Source organism: Pagrus pagrus, assembly GCF_965226575.1.
Source record: "Pagrus pagrus genome assembly, chromosome: 24".
In the NCBI taxonomy this organism is placed as follows: Eukaryota; Metazoa; Chordata; class Actinopteri; order Spariformes; family Sparidae; genus Pagrus; species Pagrus pagrus.
In genome coordinates this window covers 10,412,024-10,427,044 of record NC_140206.1, presented here as the reverse complement: position 1 = coordinate 10,427,044, position 15,021 = coordinate 10,412,024, and the positions used below count along the sequence as shown (strand labels likewise).

Here is a 15,021-nt window from a genome sequence, read left to right as displayed (position 1 = left end):
AGAACCAAAACCAGGAAATGTTTGGTATTTCTAGCATGATTAAAATTTTGCAGTGACAACCACTGTGTCAGAAAGGACATTAAATAACTACTATTTCTCTCTCTTGTCTGTGTTTTGCATGATAACAGAATTACTGTTACTGATACTCACCTTGAATTATGCAGCACACATGTACAAACTGACTGAGTGAGACAATTTGCATAGCAAACACTCAATCATTTTCCAGTCCCATAATAAATGCTTCTCTAAACAAGCGACAAGGAAAGTCTTCCCACTGTCCATGCAAATAAAGTTGGCTCCAAAACCAACATTATCATGTTTTTGTGAGTATCACGCAACCCTCTATGTACACGAATGGGTGGAAGACGTCTTTCTGTCTTTCCTTGTAAACCGGTGACATATCCGGCATATCACATGTCTTCTATTATAATTTGCTGGTGATCCAAGAAGGCGAAGGATGAATCAACAATTGACCAGCAGCTGGTGTGACTATCTCACATTTATCTGTTTTCCTTTCCAGGGCTGTGCCATGCTGTTGATGATTCTGTGGGGCGAGGATGACATCAACCGTAAAGGCGTAATCCAAACATCTGCTCGTTTTTTAGCGCAGTAGCTCTCAGAAATTCCATAATGCACTGAAATGTTACTCTAATTACATTTTTTAAAGAAAAGAATAACTGCCAAACAGGATTCTGTAGGCTGAAAGCCCTGAAATGACGGTGCTTGAGTGCCTTTTATTCAGGTCCATTAACGTGACATATTGCCATTATGCCATCGCTGCTTCCTCTCTCCCTCCTTCTGTCTACACTCGTCTCTGGTCCTGCAGACTTTTGTGCTCCTCCAGACTGAGCTCAGCTACTTTAACATTGCTTAACCCTAAAGTCCTTCAGCTGATGAAGTGTTGAAGTGATTATGTAAGTAAGCCATGTAAACATTTTACAGCCAGACTCGTAAAGTTCTCGGTGTTATTTTTAGTTTTGACAGCAGGAATCCTGTGCACGTCTCCTTTCTGCCTCATCTTTCCTTTGCTTCTCTTTCTTTCTGTAGTTCACTGTCTCCATTCAGGTCTCTCTCCCTGTCTCCTCTTACCTTTGCTCTATTTTTGCTTCCTCCCAAGCAGAGGCCTCTTTTACCTTGTCCTCTGCCCTTAATGACACCAAAATACCTTTCCTTTCCTTTCCTTTCCTTTCCTTTCCTTTCCTTTCCTTTCCTTTCTTTGTTGTTAATTTTCTGTCATTTTCTCCGTTTCCTTTCCTTTCCTTTCCTTGTTCAATCATTTCCTGTCTTCTTCTTGCATCTCATTTCCTGTCCTTTCCCTTACTTTTCTTTAATTTCTGCTCTTTGACTTTACTTCCCCCTTTTCCTCTTTTTCTTTCTTTTTTTCCTTCCTCATCCATCCTTTCTTTTTTGCCTTTAATGTCCTGTCATTTCCCCTCATTGCCCCCTCTGTCCTCCCCTGTTTTCCTCTGTTATGCTTTCCTTTCCCTTTCCTTCCTTGAATTTCCTCTTTTTCTGTTTGTTCCCTTCCATTTTGTGTTGTTTTCTTTCTTTTACTCGCTTTTCCCTTCACTCCCTATTTTTACTTGCTTTCCTTTCCTCTCCTTTCCTTTCCTTTCCTTTCCTTTCCTTTCCTTTCCTCTCCTTTCCTTTCCAGCCAAGGCACAGCCACACAGCTGGAGTTCAGAGGAGCAATTGTTTAGATGATTGACCCTCAGTGACTTTATTGCATATTAAAGCACTATTACAACGCATTACGTACACTTATAATAAAGTCTTCCAGATGACAGTTTTAAACAGAATCAGACACGTCCGTTTGTCTGATACAAATTCAATAAGAATCTCTGTGAAGAGTCCAGATCTGTGAAGCTCACTGATCCACCGTTGAGTCGTCATCGATCCAGATGATGAGAGAAAATACCATCTTAAGTGGCGATTCTCACCTTCTGTCTGCACTCTTTATATTTAGAAGATATTAAATTATTGATCAAGGTCCTAATCCACAAATCCTCTGCTCAGCTCTGCTGGTAAACAGCCTTTGTTGAGGGCCTGGCACCAGTTAAAGTGCTGACAAGGGCTGGATGTATTGTTAGTCCGTCTCTGCACACACATACACACACACAAACACACACACACATACTGTATATAGAGGCTTCATTTGTCACGTCAGTCAAAATGCATTAGTGTGTGTGTGTGTGTGTGTGTGTGTGTGTGTGTGTGTTTATGTGTGTGTGCGTGCTCCAGCCTGCTAATGGTCTCTGTCTGAATCATTGATGAGTTCATTGATTTTTGTGAATATCTGATGTCATCAGTGAAGTCAGTCTGTCAGTCAGCGGCCTGTGATTACACACTGTGATACTGACAAACATCAACAGAGCAGGTCTGACATCAGATTTTCAGGCCATGGTTGGTTAGAGCGCAGTTATCCATGATCAGGTTACATACGGGCGTTTTTGATGATCTGGCTGAATGTAAAACTGAGTTTGATCATTGAATCCATGTCAGACTGCAGAACATAAAATAATATAAGTAAAACATAATTTTGGGTTTCACAAACCAAATGAATGAAATAAAATGTGCTTTCTTGTGCTTGTTTCGTTGTACCGTGGTATCTCAGCCTTGTCTTTGCCTCCACCTACAGGTTCCTCTAGGTAAGTACAAGCATCATCCATGACTGCACAGTATTGATTGATCAGCACTAGAAGGCATTTTCAATCAATAAAATCTACTTGTCCAAATTCACTCGACTGGACTCCGTTAAGAAAGGCATGCACCTGTATAATCACATTGTGTAGAGGAACTGATCCAGGCAGTGTCCGCTTGAGCACAGTGGGCTCAGTTTTTGTTAAATGGAAGATGCAAGGAAAAGACGCAAGTAAGGGAAAAGGGATGTACTCTGTGTAGACAGGAAGGATCTCAGTCAGAGCGGTGATGAAGACTCTAATGGCCACTAACAGAGCCTCAGAAGTCTTCTGCAGAGATATGGGACAACCATCTCAAAAGTACTCCCCTTTGGTAGAGTGGACATAGAGAAGCTTCACCTTAGTAAAAGGCAAATTGCAACACACCTAAAGTTCAGCAAAAGGAACCTAAAGGACACAGGAAAACGATTCTCTGGCACTGCATCTGCTGAAATCATCACCTGACATCAACATCTGATGCTCCCCATCCAGTGTGATCGAGCATCCGCCAGGGAGACTGAAGGAGGTGGCTCAAATTAGGACTAACACAGATTTTGTGGAGATGAGAAATGTCTTTGTTTTATCATTTTGGGCTATTGTGTAGAATGAATCAGCAAAATTAACACCAGAAAGTGATGACATCTGAAAAGTCACTATATGGTTTTAAAATATGACTTATATTGTCAGCTTATAGTTTAGCAGCTATCATAAAATCTCTAAACATGTGATTTAATGCTGCACTATAGCTGTCTGGTCTTCAGCAGGTGAACACATGCACCATGTGTTTGACTGATGTGGCTCGCTCAGCGCATTCCTCTCCAGGATTACTGTCTGTGTTTGGGGTAATTTTCTTTCTGCATTTTGCTAAAGTTGTGTGATCGTAACATTGTACAAGTTTGAATATGTGATTTCTACCTTGTTGCTCTTCCTGAAGTATCTTCCATTTATTTTTTTCCACGTTAAAGTGGATATTTGCAAAGTTTTTCCCTTTTCAATTTGCCATTCAATGCAAATTTGTCATTTTTGGCTCTCTTAATAAAATTAACTTGACTTATTCTATATAACATGTTCTTGTTTTGTCGGACCATCAGTCCAAGCTGCAAGAATATTACATTTATAATCAGACAAAGTGGAGAAAAGCATCAAATACTCACTTTTGAGAAGCTGGAAGGAGAGAATGATAATTTCTCTGAATTTATCTGATTGTAACATGAATTTTCTTTAAATGCCTGAGTGCATGTTGTATGCTACAGTGTGCTGTTGCAGCCACAAGGGGGCGCGCAAGGTTAAGTATTTTAAAGTTGCATGTATGGCCTTGAAGTGAAAAGTAAGATGTAATACTTATACAAATACAAATAAAAGTTATATATAAAAATAAGATATACTAGTGATGCAAATGCCTGTACTCTTTAGATTAAAACACTTCCTTTAGATATTCAGATTTAAATCTGGACTTCTTCAGTGATTTTAATGCATTATAATATAGTCTGTGTTTTTAGATTAAAATATAGGCTAGTCCTTATACGTTTCCACTGACACTGATGGGGCTATCTGGATAAATCCCTCTCGAAGAAATTCAAACTATCTAGGAATTTTAACCGGTTTCTCTTTGTGTGTGTGTGTGTGTGTGTGTGTGTGTGTGTGTGTGTGTGAAGTGTGTTAAAATTACACAATGTCTCTTTTTCATTGTTGTGAAACAGATAGAGTTACATCCGGATTAAAAACGCTCTATTTGTCTTTTCTCTAATACGAGCCAGATGTTCTACCTCCAGCGCCGGGACCTGCTGTCACTCAACGCGCCTCTGACCAATGAGAGCGCGCCTTGGCTCCTCCCTCCCTCCCTCCCTCCCCTGCAGAGTATCCTCGGCTCGGTGCAGAAGAGAAGAGGAGAGCTCTCCTTCTTTCTGCCGCTCCCTCTCAGTCCATCTGTACCTCAGTCCCCGCTGCTTCAGAGCTGCTCTCTCAGCCCCGGCTCTACCATGGAGAGAGGGCAAATGCTGGCTCTGTGCGCGCTCTGCTGGAGCTGCAGTGTGTGTGTGGTTACAGCCATCCAGAGGGCTGACATGTTCCCTTACGGCTCTCTGAGTGGAGATATGATCCTGGCAGAGGGCGACGATGAAACCTCCAGAGTGCTGTCCCTGCCCAGACCCGTGTACTTCTACGACTCCCTCTTCTCCCAGCTATATGTGAGTACAGATTCATTCAGGCTCATGTGCATGCTCGTTACTGACTGTGGCAGCGTTCAGCTGTCTTCAGTTGACTTTGTGCAGGTGATGTTTGCAGATGTTGGGTGAGCTCCGCAGCAGGACGTTTTATGGAGCGAGTTATTAACCTGTTTGAATGGGAAAGGCGCTGCTGGGCTCTGTGAGGTGACCGCAAGTTTATGATTTCAACGAATACTCCAGTTTAAACATCAATTATCTGAAACTCGACTGTTGAGTCAACAGAGACTGGGATAAAGAAGAGATTGTGATGGAAATAACTTTTAGCTCAGCTCCTGTGAACCCAGTGGTGGAAGTATCTCAGTTTATTTAGGTAATAGTGGCAATGCCACATTATAAAAGTACTCCATTACAAGTAAAAGTAATTGATAAGATGAGTAACTGATGTTGAAAAATAAGAAATATACACAAAACGTACTTATTATGGAGAATGGCCCTTGCCAGTGTAATATAATTGTGTCACTGGACAGTAACTATACTCAAGTACTGTAATTGGAACCAATTTTGTAATACTTATACTTGAGTATTTCCTGTATGCCACTTCATACTTCTACTTCTCTACAGTTCAGACAGAAATATTGCACTTTTTACTCCTTTATATTTATTTATTTAATAAACTCAACTAATATTATGATGTAATATGATAGATGAAGTAACTAAAAGTAGTCCTACCTTCACCAGCTGCAACATTAAAGTGATGCTCACACCTTAATTCATAGTTATGTACAATAATTCATATAATACATTTGACTCTGAAATGGGCCGAGTGCACGAGAACTTTTACTTAAAGATCCGAGTACGAAGCAGAACTGTATTTTTATAATGTACTTGAGTTAATGTATCAGTCCTACAGTACGACGATACCCCAGTACAAGTAAAAGCCCTGCATTCAAAATCATACATGTGCCCAAGTATGTTCAGCAAAATGTACCTCAAGTATCAAAAGTAGCTCATCAAGCAAACACCCTCCCTCTCCCGAGTACCTGGTCGTCTCTTATTGGTCAGCTCACACACGCCTGAGCCAGCGTCACTCACCTTGTGTCTCCTGTCGGCTCTGTTGTGTTTACAGCTGCCAGTTAATTCACTTCTACTGTGAATATAGGTATCAACTGAGTGACATGGTGACATAATGACATCAAGCCAGGTATACTGACGAGGTGTAAGCTTCTTCGAGATCCTACAAGACACAACGAAGGGAGGGAAAAAAATGAGAAAGCATAATAGGTCTCCTTAAAATCCTTTCTAATGGTTAGTCAGGGACCAGGGATCCTTGAAGGAGCCCCAGAGATCCTTGAGGAGGATCCAGTGGTTTATGAGGGGAGTCTTGGGGTTCATTATGTGGTTCCTGGGGTCCACGAGGGGGTTCCAGAAGTGCCCGAGGAGGTTCCAGTGGTTTATGAGGGGATACGGGTTCATTAGGAGGTTCCCCTCGGTTCATGATGGTATTCCAGATATTTCTTAGAGGATTCAAGGTTGTTATGGTGGGTTTTTGAAGTATTCAGCTGCTGATTGTTTCTGTCCCTAGGTGGCTACCAACGGTATCGTATCAGCCCAGGATCTGCCCATGGAAAAGCAATATGTGGACGACGGCTTCCCAACGGATTTCCCTGTGGTGGCTCCCTTTCTGGCTGACATCGACACCAGCGGAGGACGTGGACAGATCTACTACAGGGTGACCGAAACACCCAGCGTACTCAACAGAGTGGCTCAGGTGTGAGACAAGAATCACAATCGTTTGATTATTGATTGACCAAAGAGTTTTGTTGGGAAAAGCTTTTAATTGCATGTTTGAGATGAAAATCTTTTGCACTCTGCTTAACTAAAGATCTGGATTCTTCCTTTTTCCAGTTCGTCATCCATTAGTTCACTCCATTGTTCTCTCCATCTTTCCTTTTTTTATTTTCTCCTCCTTCCCCTCCGTCATTCATTCATTCATTCAATCATCTGCTCACCCAGGAAGTACACCGAGGGTTCCCAGATGCCAAATTCACCCCCACACATGTTGTGGTTGCTACGTGGGAGAACGTCGCGGCATATGAGGAACCAACTCGGACTAGTGGACCATCAAACAAGGTAAGACGGGTGGAGGGTTTTCAGGGCGCTACCTCCAGGCCTCCTCCTACTGATTTATGAATGAGGGAGTCCACGTTATCATCATGTAAACAGCCCGCACGTCCCTCACGAGTGTGTTTTGGTTCCCGTGAGAGACAATCCAGAATTCCTGTAAGATGTGCATCACTTGTAATCAGCCTGGGGCGGGGGGTCTATTTGTAATTCCTCTTCGCCTCCTAATCTGCCTCTTAACCTTTTCAAGGGGTCAGAGGTCATCTTTAGAGGTCATCAAAGTGCCCCCTCCCCACTCGTTATCCCCTCCTCCAATTCACTCACAGGTAGACACAAACATGCCTTGACCGTTCACGCTCACATGCTCTGTTGGACATTACTTCCCTCCCTGTTTGTCAGTCAGTAACCAGTTAAAAACTTGGTTTCCCATTAAAGAACTCATGTCCGGTAAACCAGGTTCAGCTCAGTGAGTTACTAACACACTGTCATATTTAAGAAAATGCACAAACACCTTGGAACTTATGCTTTGTCTTCCTTTGATTTGGGGGAAATACGTGTTTTAGGTTTTGGAAATACAGTTAGCATAATTTGTTTTTCTATGATTTCTAGGCTGATTTATCGATGTTTATCGAGTTTATTGAGTGAGTTATGACTCGGAGAAAGTGTAGAAATTGTGTTGCAAACTGTGGCAATATGCCCCCTTTAGGGCTTCCAGACCACCGGCATGCACCTGTCCCTTTAACCTCAAACAGTATCATTGCGTCACATCGCTCCCGCGAGCCTCTGGTGAGGCGCGCCTTACCCCTAGAGTAGGGTAACACTGTATTTTACGTGTCCGTAATTTTCTAGGAATTTTCCTGGAAAGAAGCATGCAATTTGGCACTAATTATAGGGAAAATAGGAATTTTGTGGAAAGAAAACCCAACCTCAGGTCATTATTCACTTTTTGTTAGAATCTGTCCATATTTGTTGAGTTTGTTTGCTTTCTTGTAGACAAATGTGATTGTTCAGATAACCTGCTGTGCAAATAACCAAAAGACTGGGATCATTGGATGATTAAAGGGCCACTCCAGCTATCAAGTTTTATATTCCATGGAAAAGGTGCACTCACATCAGACAAAGATCAGTGCAGCAGAGGCCATGATATTTTAACTTTCGGCCTCTAATTGGGTCCAAAAGCGGTGGATCTACATTTCCCACAATGCAACTCAGTAGCATCTTGCATTAGACTTTCCCTGCCTCATAAATGTCTTTTAAACTTCACATCTGTTTGTAACACAGGCTTGACATCACAGCGACATCATCAGGATTATTTAACTTTAAAATGCTCCTTTATTCAACAAGGCAGAGTAGTACTTGACTGGTAAACTGAGGAATGTCCCTTTAATTGGAAAAGTACCAAATTAACATTTTTATCTATTTTAATAGCAAATAAAGTGTCACCTAGAGGAGCACTAGAGGCTTTGTGTAAGCTAATCTCTGGGAAAGACTCCAAGTAAAGCCGGGCCGACTGAACTTATCGATCAAACAAACAGTGCTCTGTTGTTCCTGGTTTGGAGCGTGTGGGATGGAGGGATGAAGGGAGTGGCAGATTTTGGGAAAAAACCCCAGGAGATCTCTGTGTCTCATCTGCTTGTCCTTTTTCTTTCCTCTCATGGTCTGTTTGCTTTTATGCCTCCTCCTTTCTTCCTGATTGATCAAAAGCGAAAATAGCCCAGCAGCATTAAGCCTCTTGAATATTTGGATGACGTCTATCTGCTGTTGACTGAGTCCACTTCTTAAAGTACAAAATGTTTTAACATGTGGTTTGTTTTCTTATTTAAAGGGTCTGTGTGGCTTGTCAGATCGGAGCAGTCGGGGTCCCGGTTGGGATTTGCTTCAGTGGGTCTTTCTCCGGATTGATAGCATCTTCCTTTGAAGTGATTAGCCAGAGGTGCTGGGTGGGGTGCGTTGGGGGTAGAGTGGTATGTGTGTGTGAACTGATTAACCTGAGGTGTGTGTTTGTCGGGATGTGTGTTAAGGCAGGCCGGGTGGGGTAGTGTTTTTGGGGGGAGGGGACGGACTGTGTGGTGTTTGGGGGTCGGATGCGGATATGAGAAAAGAGGCGATGGAAGAAAAAACAGGAAAACTGAGGAGAGAAAGTTCACATCCCTAAGAAGTGGGGTTGTATTTTCTATGAAATTAGTCGTAAAGAGGTTATTATGATAATTGGAAAGTAATTGCTTCTCTTGAAACCTTAAACACACATTCTGTTGTATCTTCTACCATGTAGCCCGATTTGCTAATGACCTGGGCAATTTACACGGAGAATCTGGCCTTATGTATGCTGATGTTTTAAGAAGTGTTGACCAGGGTTCGCTTTAAGCAGCATAATGCTAATCCTTCATCACACGACGATACCGGTCATGTTGGTGGATGCTTTAACATGGTTTATCTTCCACTCCCATGAAAGTCAACTTCTTGTCTTCTAGTTAAGTCGATGTCGACATCCAAGATTTTGACGTTATATGCTGATGACTGAGTTTTATAGTTGCTGGCTTTTTGAAGACGTTCATGTTCACAAATGTAAAGTAGACCATAGGAGTGGCCAATTGCTGAACGTGTTGAATATTATACCCGCTAAACATCAGTGTGTCTATGTAATTTCAGCCATGTTAGCATGTTGACGTAAGCATTTAGCTAAAAGTATGGCAGTTAAGCACTTCTGTAGACTTTAAGTCTTGTTCAAATGTTTTACAATGATATTTTATGATATCTTAAAGTTGGAAAATAGTTTTACGAAAAGTATATACTGAAATTGACCAACTTTCTCAACTGAAAAACAGTCTGTGATTGTGATGTAATGCATGTGAAAGTTGGGGGACATAGTGTTAAAAAACTTTGACGAGAAGTGAGAGAAGTACTGGAGAAAACTAAGAGATAACTTTGCACATCTGTCCTCAAGTTCCCTTCCTGAGAGCGCTCCTGTACATGAGCAGCAGTTTGAAGTGGAATGTGAATTTACATTTGACCACAGTAGACCACTTCCCCCCCTCAAGCTCTCTTCAAAGCTACATGTGCTAGAAAGCAAAGTAGGTTGAACAGCATATTACATGTCTGCCGCGTGAAGGTCAGATGGGGCTGAGTGAATGAATAAATGGACTCCTCTGTTGGATTTGGCCCTGGCCTTTCATATTGCTCTCTTTGCCTACCTTCCTCTCCTGTGCTCTGTCTTTCTTCTTCTCTGAAGCACAATAGGAACTATTGTTTCTATTAGTGTTGTTTGTTGTTTCTGGGGGGCCCCCTTGCAGTGACACAGGGGGCATCCCTTGAAATATGTGCATCCTAGTTCAAGGGAGAGTCTTACTGAACTTCAGCTTTCATAATATGTTATTCTGTCCTTATCGCTGAGCCTGTCTGTGCCGTAAAGACACCTTGTAGCTATAGAGCTCAGTAATAGCCACCTGACTACAACAGTCACTAGCACTGAGACTTGGGATTTCGGCGGCTTTACTAATTACTAGTGCGGTCAAAGTGCTCCGGTTTGTAGTTGCGGCAAAGCTGTTCATGTTCACAAACCTTTCAGGATCTAAGAAAAGCAGCTATGGTTTTACCCGCCATGTGTTCTCGGGTTCATCAAAAGGGTTTTTGAAAAGCTCTCATAAGCCCTGAAGTTGTACAATTTCCTCCAGCTTTCAGACGAGCAGGGAATCCTTTTGAGTACAGCTGAAGTTATAACAGCAAAAGTCTCCGAAAGGACTGGAGCAGGGCTTTTTTTTTCATATGACAACAGCGAAATACTGCCTGCACTGATCCTGGCCACAAGCCTGGGCTGTGTTTGTGTGTGTGTGTGTGTGTTTTAGTGTGTGGTGTGCCAGTTCCCACGCTGTAGGCAGTTCCGTTTGTAGCACTCTGGTAAGGCTGGCAACTGGACTGCAGCTGCTCTCCGTCTCTCTCCTCCGCCTGCTTGCAGCTGTGCCGATGCCGATGAACTCAAAAACCAGCAACCAACAAACAAGTGTAGCACGTTCATCCCAGGCCTCCCTCTATCTCCGTCTCTCTCTTCCTCGGGATGTTCCAGGACATCCCAAGTGGGATCCAGCTCTGGAAGTAATAATATGATTCAGAACATTTGTCACAGAGTGTTGAGTCACTTATTGGAAACGTGGCCAAGATGAGAAGACAGTTAAAGTATCTTCAGCTTAAGTTAAGTTTGCGTTTGTCGAAAAATTATGATGTGTTGACAACAAGTCTATAAACCCACACAGCTTGTGCAAGAAAACACATTAATTAAGAGGAATGGTTTCTACATTTTAGGAATTATTTTCCTGCTCAGAGTTAAATAAGAAAATTGATGCCACTCCGATGTGTGTATGCTAAATATAGCAAGGGCTGACACCCGGTTTAGCTTAGCTTAGCATAAAGACTGGAAACCAGCGGAAACAGGTAGCCTAGCTCTTGCCAAACATAACAAAATCTACCTACCAGCACCTCTAAAGCTCACTATTAAACATTTTGTCTAGTTTGTTTGATTAACGAAAGACATTTTAAGTATGTTCCTGGAAGCTCCGCTAACCCTGCAGCCACCGAAAACGCGGGTTTTCCCATTCATTTCAATGAGGGCAGTCCGTTATGGCTGGTGCTGGCCGCAGGGGGCTCGTATGCATGTAGTTCAGCTTCGTGGCAAGGGCATGGAGAGGAAGATCCGGGTCGGGGTTGAAAGTTGTTCTTCTTCCCTTATCTGTCTAAAGGGGTTGGCCAAACAGCTTTTTGGAACAATACCGCCACCTTCTGGATCGGGGGAGGGACTAAAGATCCCAACTTGATGTCACACCATGGTCCGGCTTATGTTAATTAAATGACACACCAACGCACAAGCCTGCAGCGTTTCACCGCACCACTGGATTTGGTGTGAATGTAGCCTAACCCAGACCCTAAAACCTGACTTTGCTTTCTCAAACAAACTGCTGTATTCTCACTGAAGCTGTCAGGTATTTCCAGACTTTCTAACCCCCGCTGTGCAGCAGACAAATGTAGCAGACTGATGATGTTACCACCTAAACCTTAAACAGTCGGAACGACCCCGACAACAAACATTTGTCGGCCCCGGAGACAATTAGTGTGTGTGTGTGCGTGTGTGTCCGGTCAGCGCGAGGAGTGTGAGGCCACTTAAAAAAAAGGTGTGACAAAAAGCCTGCAGGGAGGTTCGAGGGTGTGTGTGTGTTTGTGTGTGTTTTGTGTGTGTGGGTGGGATCGTCAGAGCACACACTCGCATCCATACTGAGCGACACAGCGTCTGAAAGTCTTTGATGTGTGTTGGCCGCAATTTGTTGTCTTCCAGCTGTGAGTCTGTAAAACACACCAGGACGACTTTACACACAGAGACGCAGTCAGACGGCGAGTGACCACACAGATGGATGAGGGGTGGAAAGGAGAGCACAGATTAAAGGAACAGTGTGACATTTTAGGATATATCCTTATGTGCTTATACACCCTTAGGTAGAATCCAGTCTTTATGCTAAGCTAAGCTACTGGCTGCTTGATGTAGCATTATAATTTCAAGCAAAAATTAGCTAATTAGCAATAATTACAGCTGATGCTAATGGGAATGTTCTTAGTTTTGCAGGTATTTGGTCATAAAGCTACGGACAAATCAGAATTTTGAGGATGATCCCGAGGATGGTTGAAAACCCCATCCAGGGAATCACCAGAGTCACCAGGATTTATCATCCGGGGACCATGAAAGAGTAGAAACCGTCTCACAAAGCACAACCTGACTGCATGTAACATGTGGACACAGAGATATAAATCCATGAAAGGAACATGAACGCCGTCATATCGATGGGAAACGGGGGATTTAAAGGAAAACACACTGACTCACATTTTCTTTTGTTGACTTAACTTTTCATATCTGTTTGGACGGAAGCCTCTCCTCTTTTCTGTCTCACCATATTTCTCCCATTGTAAACCAGACCTATGGCCTCTCTCCTAACTCTGCCAACCCCCCCGCTGCCTTTCATCTCTCTATCTGTCCATACTTATCTCTGTATCCCCTCCCTCTCATCTTCTCTCTCCTCCGCGAGCAGTAGAGAAAATCTAGACATTTTGACAGGATACGAAGGACAAAGAAAAAGCAGATTCCCTCTTGTAGCTCCGAAATTCTTCTCCTCCTTCCTTGAAGAGAAAAAAAAAAGAAGAAAAGACCCCCTCCTCACTAATTACACAGAGCCCGGAGGCTACAAAGTGCTCCCCGCCCACAAACAACAAGATAGTTTAAAGATGTTGATGTAAACAATTAGGAACACACACATACATTCACATGAGATGACTATAGGTGGGGGGGTGAGGGGACACACAGCTGTGCTGGCGTGCATGCTCATGTAAGTGTGTACGTGTGTGTCTCACATTGTAACGACGTCTGGTTCGAATGCTGCAACATCGTCATGAAAGATGTCCAGACACACAGGAAGACAGCTGTGGAGATCAACATCTGGGCTGGGGGTTGAGACACCGAGGTGTGTGTGTACATTTCTTGGTCTCTGTGTGTGTGTGTGTGTGTGTGTGTGTGTGTGTGTGTGTGCAGATAATCTGATTCTGTCCCAAAGGAAAACAACATGGGATCACTCACAGTCTTCCCCTCGTTCACCAAATCTGTGTTTTTTTAACTGTGGTTTCGGGAGGCAGAGCGGGTTTGGTTGTCCCCACGTACGCGGAGGAAATAAGTTCATCAAGCTCTCTGTTGAGAAAATAAGCTTGGGTAGAAAAAGTTCCTTGATTCATCCCAATCAGTGCTAAAATAGGTGTTTGGAAACCCGCATACCCGGGTCAGTATGTCAATAATTAGCGGTGGTCGCAGGAGGAGGAGGAGGAGGGTCGCTGAGGGTGAGAACTCCCAGCAGAGCGAGAGATGAGAGAGGAAGAGGAGGAGACCGGGGGAGGGGGGGGAGGTGCGAGGAGAGGTGTGAAGTTTAAATATGAGGAGTGAGTGTTAGAATAATTTGAGGGTGGTTGAGCTGAGCTGACCCTGCACACACAGGAGGTGACCTCATCCGTCTGACGCGAGGGAAGGAAAATAAAAACACAGCGCTGAAATGTGGCCGGAGACAATGAAACTTTCAGTCGTCACTTGCTTATAAAGAGAATGATATGAAAACCTTAAAGGGAAGAGTTCAACTTTCTTAAAATCAAACATTAAATCAAGACTGTGCTGAATAGCGGCCTCTGTGGCCACAAGTGGTAATGACAGTATAGTGGTACCTACATTTCCCCACTCAGACAATTGCCTTTTCCTTCTTTTGCTGAAACTAAACCAACACTATGAAATCCAATTAGCAATGTAAAGATTAGCAATGTAAAAAAAACCTAAACAGGTGACAAAAAAGGAAATTATTATATTTATTTCCTGCCATTTCTTTCTTCTCTTGTTTACTTTGTGTCCTTGTTTCAAACTGACATTGTCTTTCTTCTCTCTCTGCAGTTCAATACGTTCCAGGTAGTCATCGGCTATGATGAGATCGACTCGTACGTTCTCTTCCTCTACCCTGAAGGTGGTCTGAACTTCTTTGGGACTCGACCCAAGGTAAACTGGTTATACACAAGCTTTTAAATCACAGTTTGGATATTTTAGACCTGCAGTTTTAATGACTAGTACCTGAGGAAAATGTTTTTCTTATTTTTTGCTTGTAGGAGTCTTATAATGTCGAGATCGAGCTCCCTGCTAGAGTTGGCTTCAGCAGAGGAGAAGTCACGTATCTGATCTTCTCCCGAACTGAGGGACCTCACTACAGCGTCACTAGCGATGAGCAGAGTGTTAAAAACCTCTACCAGTAAGTAAAAAACATCACCCACATCTGGCAACATGTGAATTAACCTGAGAATTTGCTGTGTGCAAATGGTGGCCAGCAACATGGCCAGAAAAACAGAAATATGTGCAGTACTTTGGTTAGCTAACAAGATAGCAGGCTTTGCTAGCTGACAAACAGGAGTGAGTAAAAGTTAAATAATTATAATGTAGATTTGTTTTGAAATTGAGGTCAACCATGTGACAAGAATGCCATATTTATAGCTATAAACTAGCT

At 42.9% G+C, this 15,021-nt stretch overlaps 1 protein-coding gene across 3 annotated transcripts in view; it reads left to right on the top strand.

The window, feature by feature from the left end:
* Positions 1-4,568: 4,568 nt before the first annotated feature.
* The window catches only part of nid2a (nidogen 2a (osteonidogen)), a 35,002-nt gene continuing 24,549 nt past the window's right edge, over positions 4,569-15,021 (top strand). For all 3 annotated transcript variants that reach the window (XM_084347609.1, XM_084347608.1, XM_084347607.1), the window contains exons 1-5: positions 4,569-4,864; positions 6,426-6,611; positions 6,857-6,973; positions 14,421-14,522; positions 14,630-14,769. In XM_084347609.1, the coding sequence (XP_084203735.1) occupies positions 4,658-4,864; positions 6,426-6,611; positions 6,857-6,973; positions 14,421-14,522; positions 14,630-14,769 (752 nt within the window). In that variant the 5' untranslated portion in view covers positions 4,569-4,657. The remainder of the gene's footprint in view (positions 4,865-6,425; positions 6,612-6,856; positions 6,974-14,420; positions 14,523-14,629; positions 14,770-15,021) is intronic.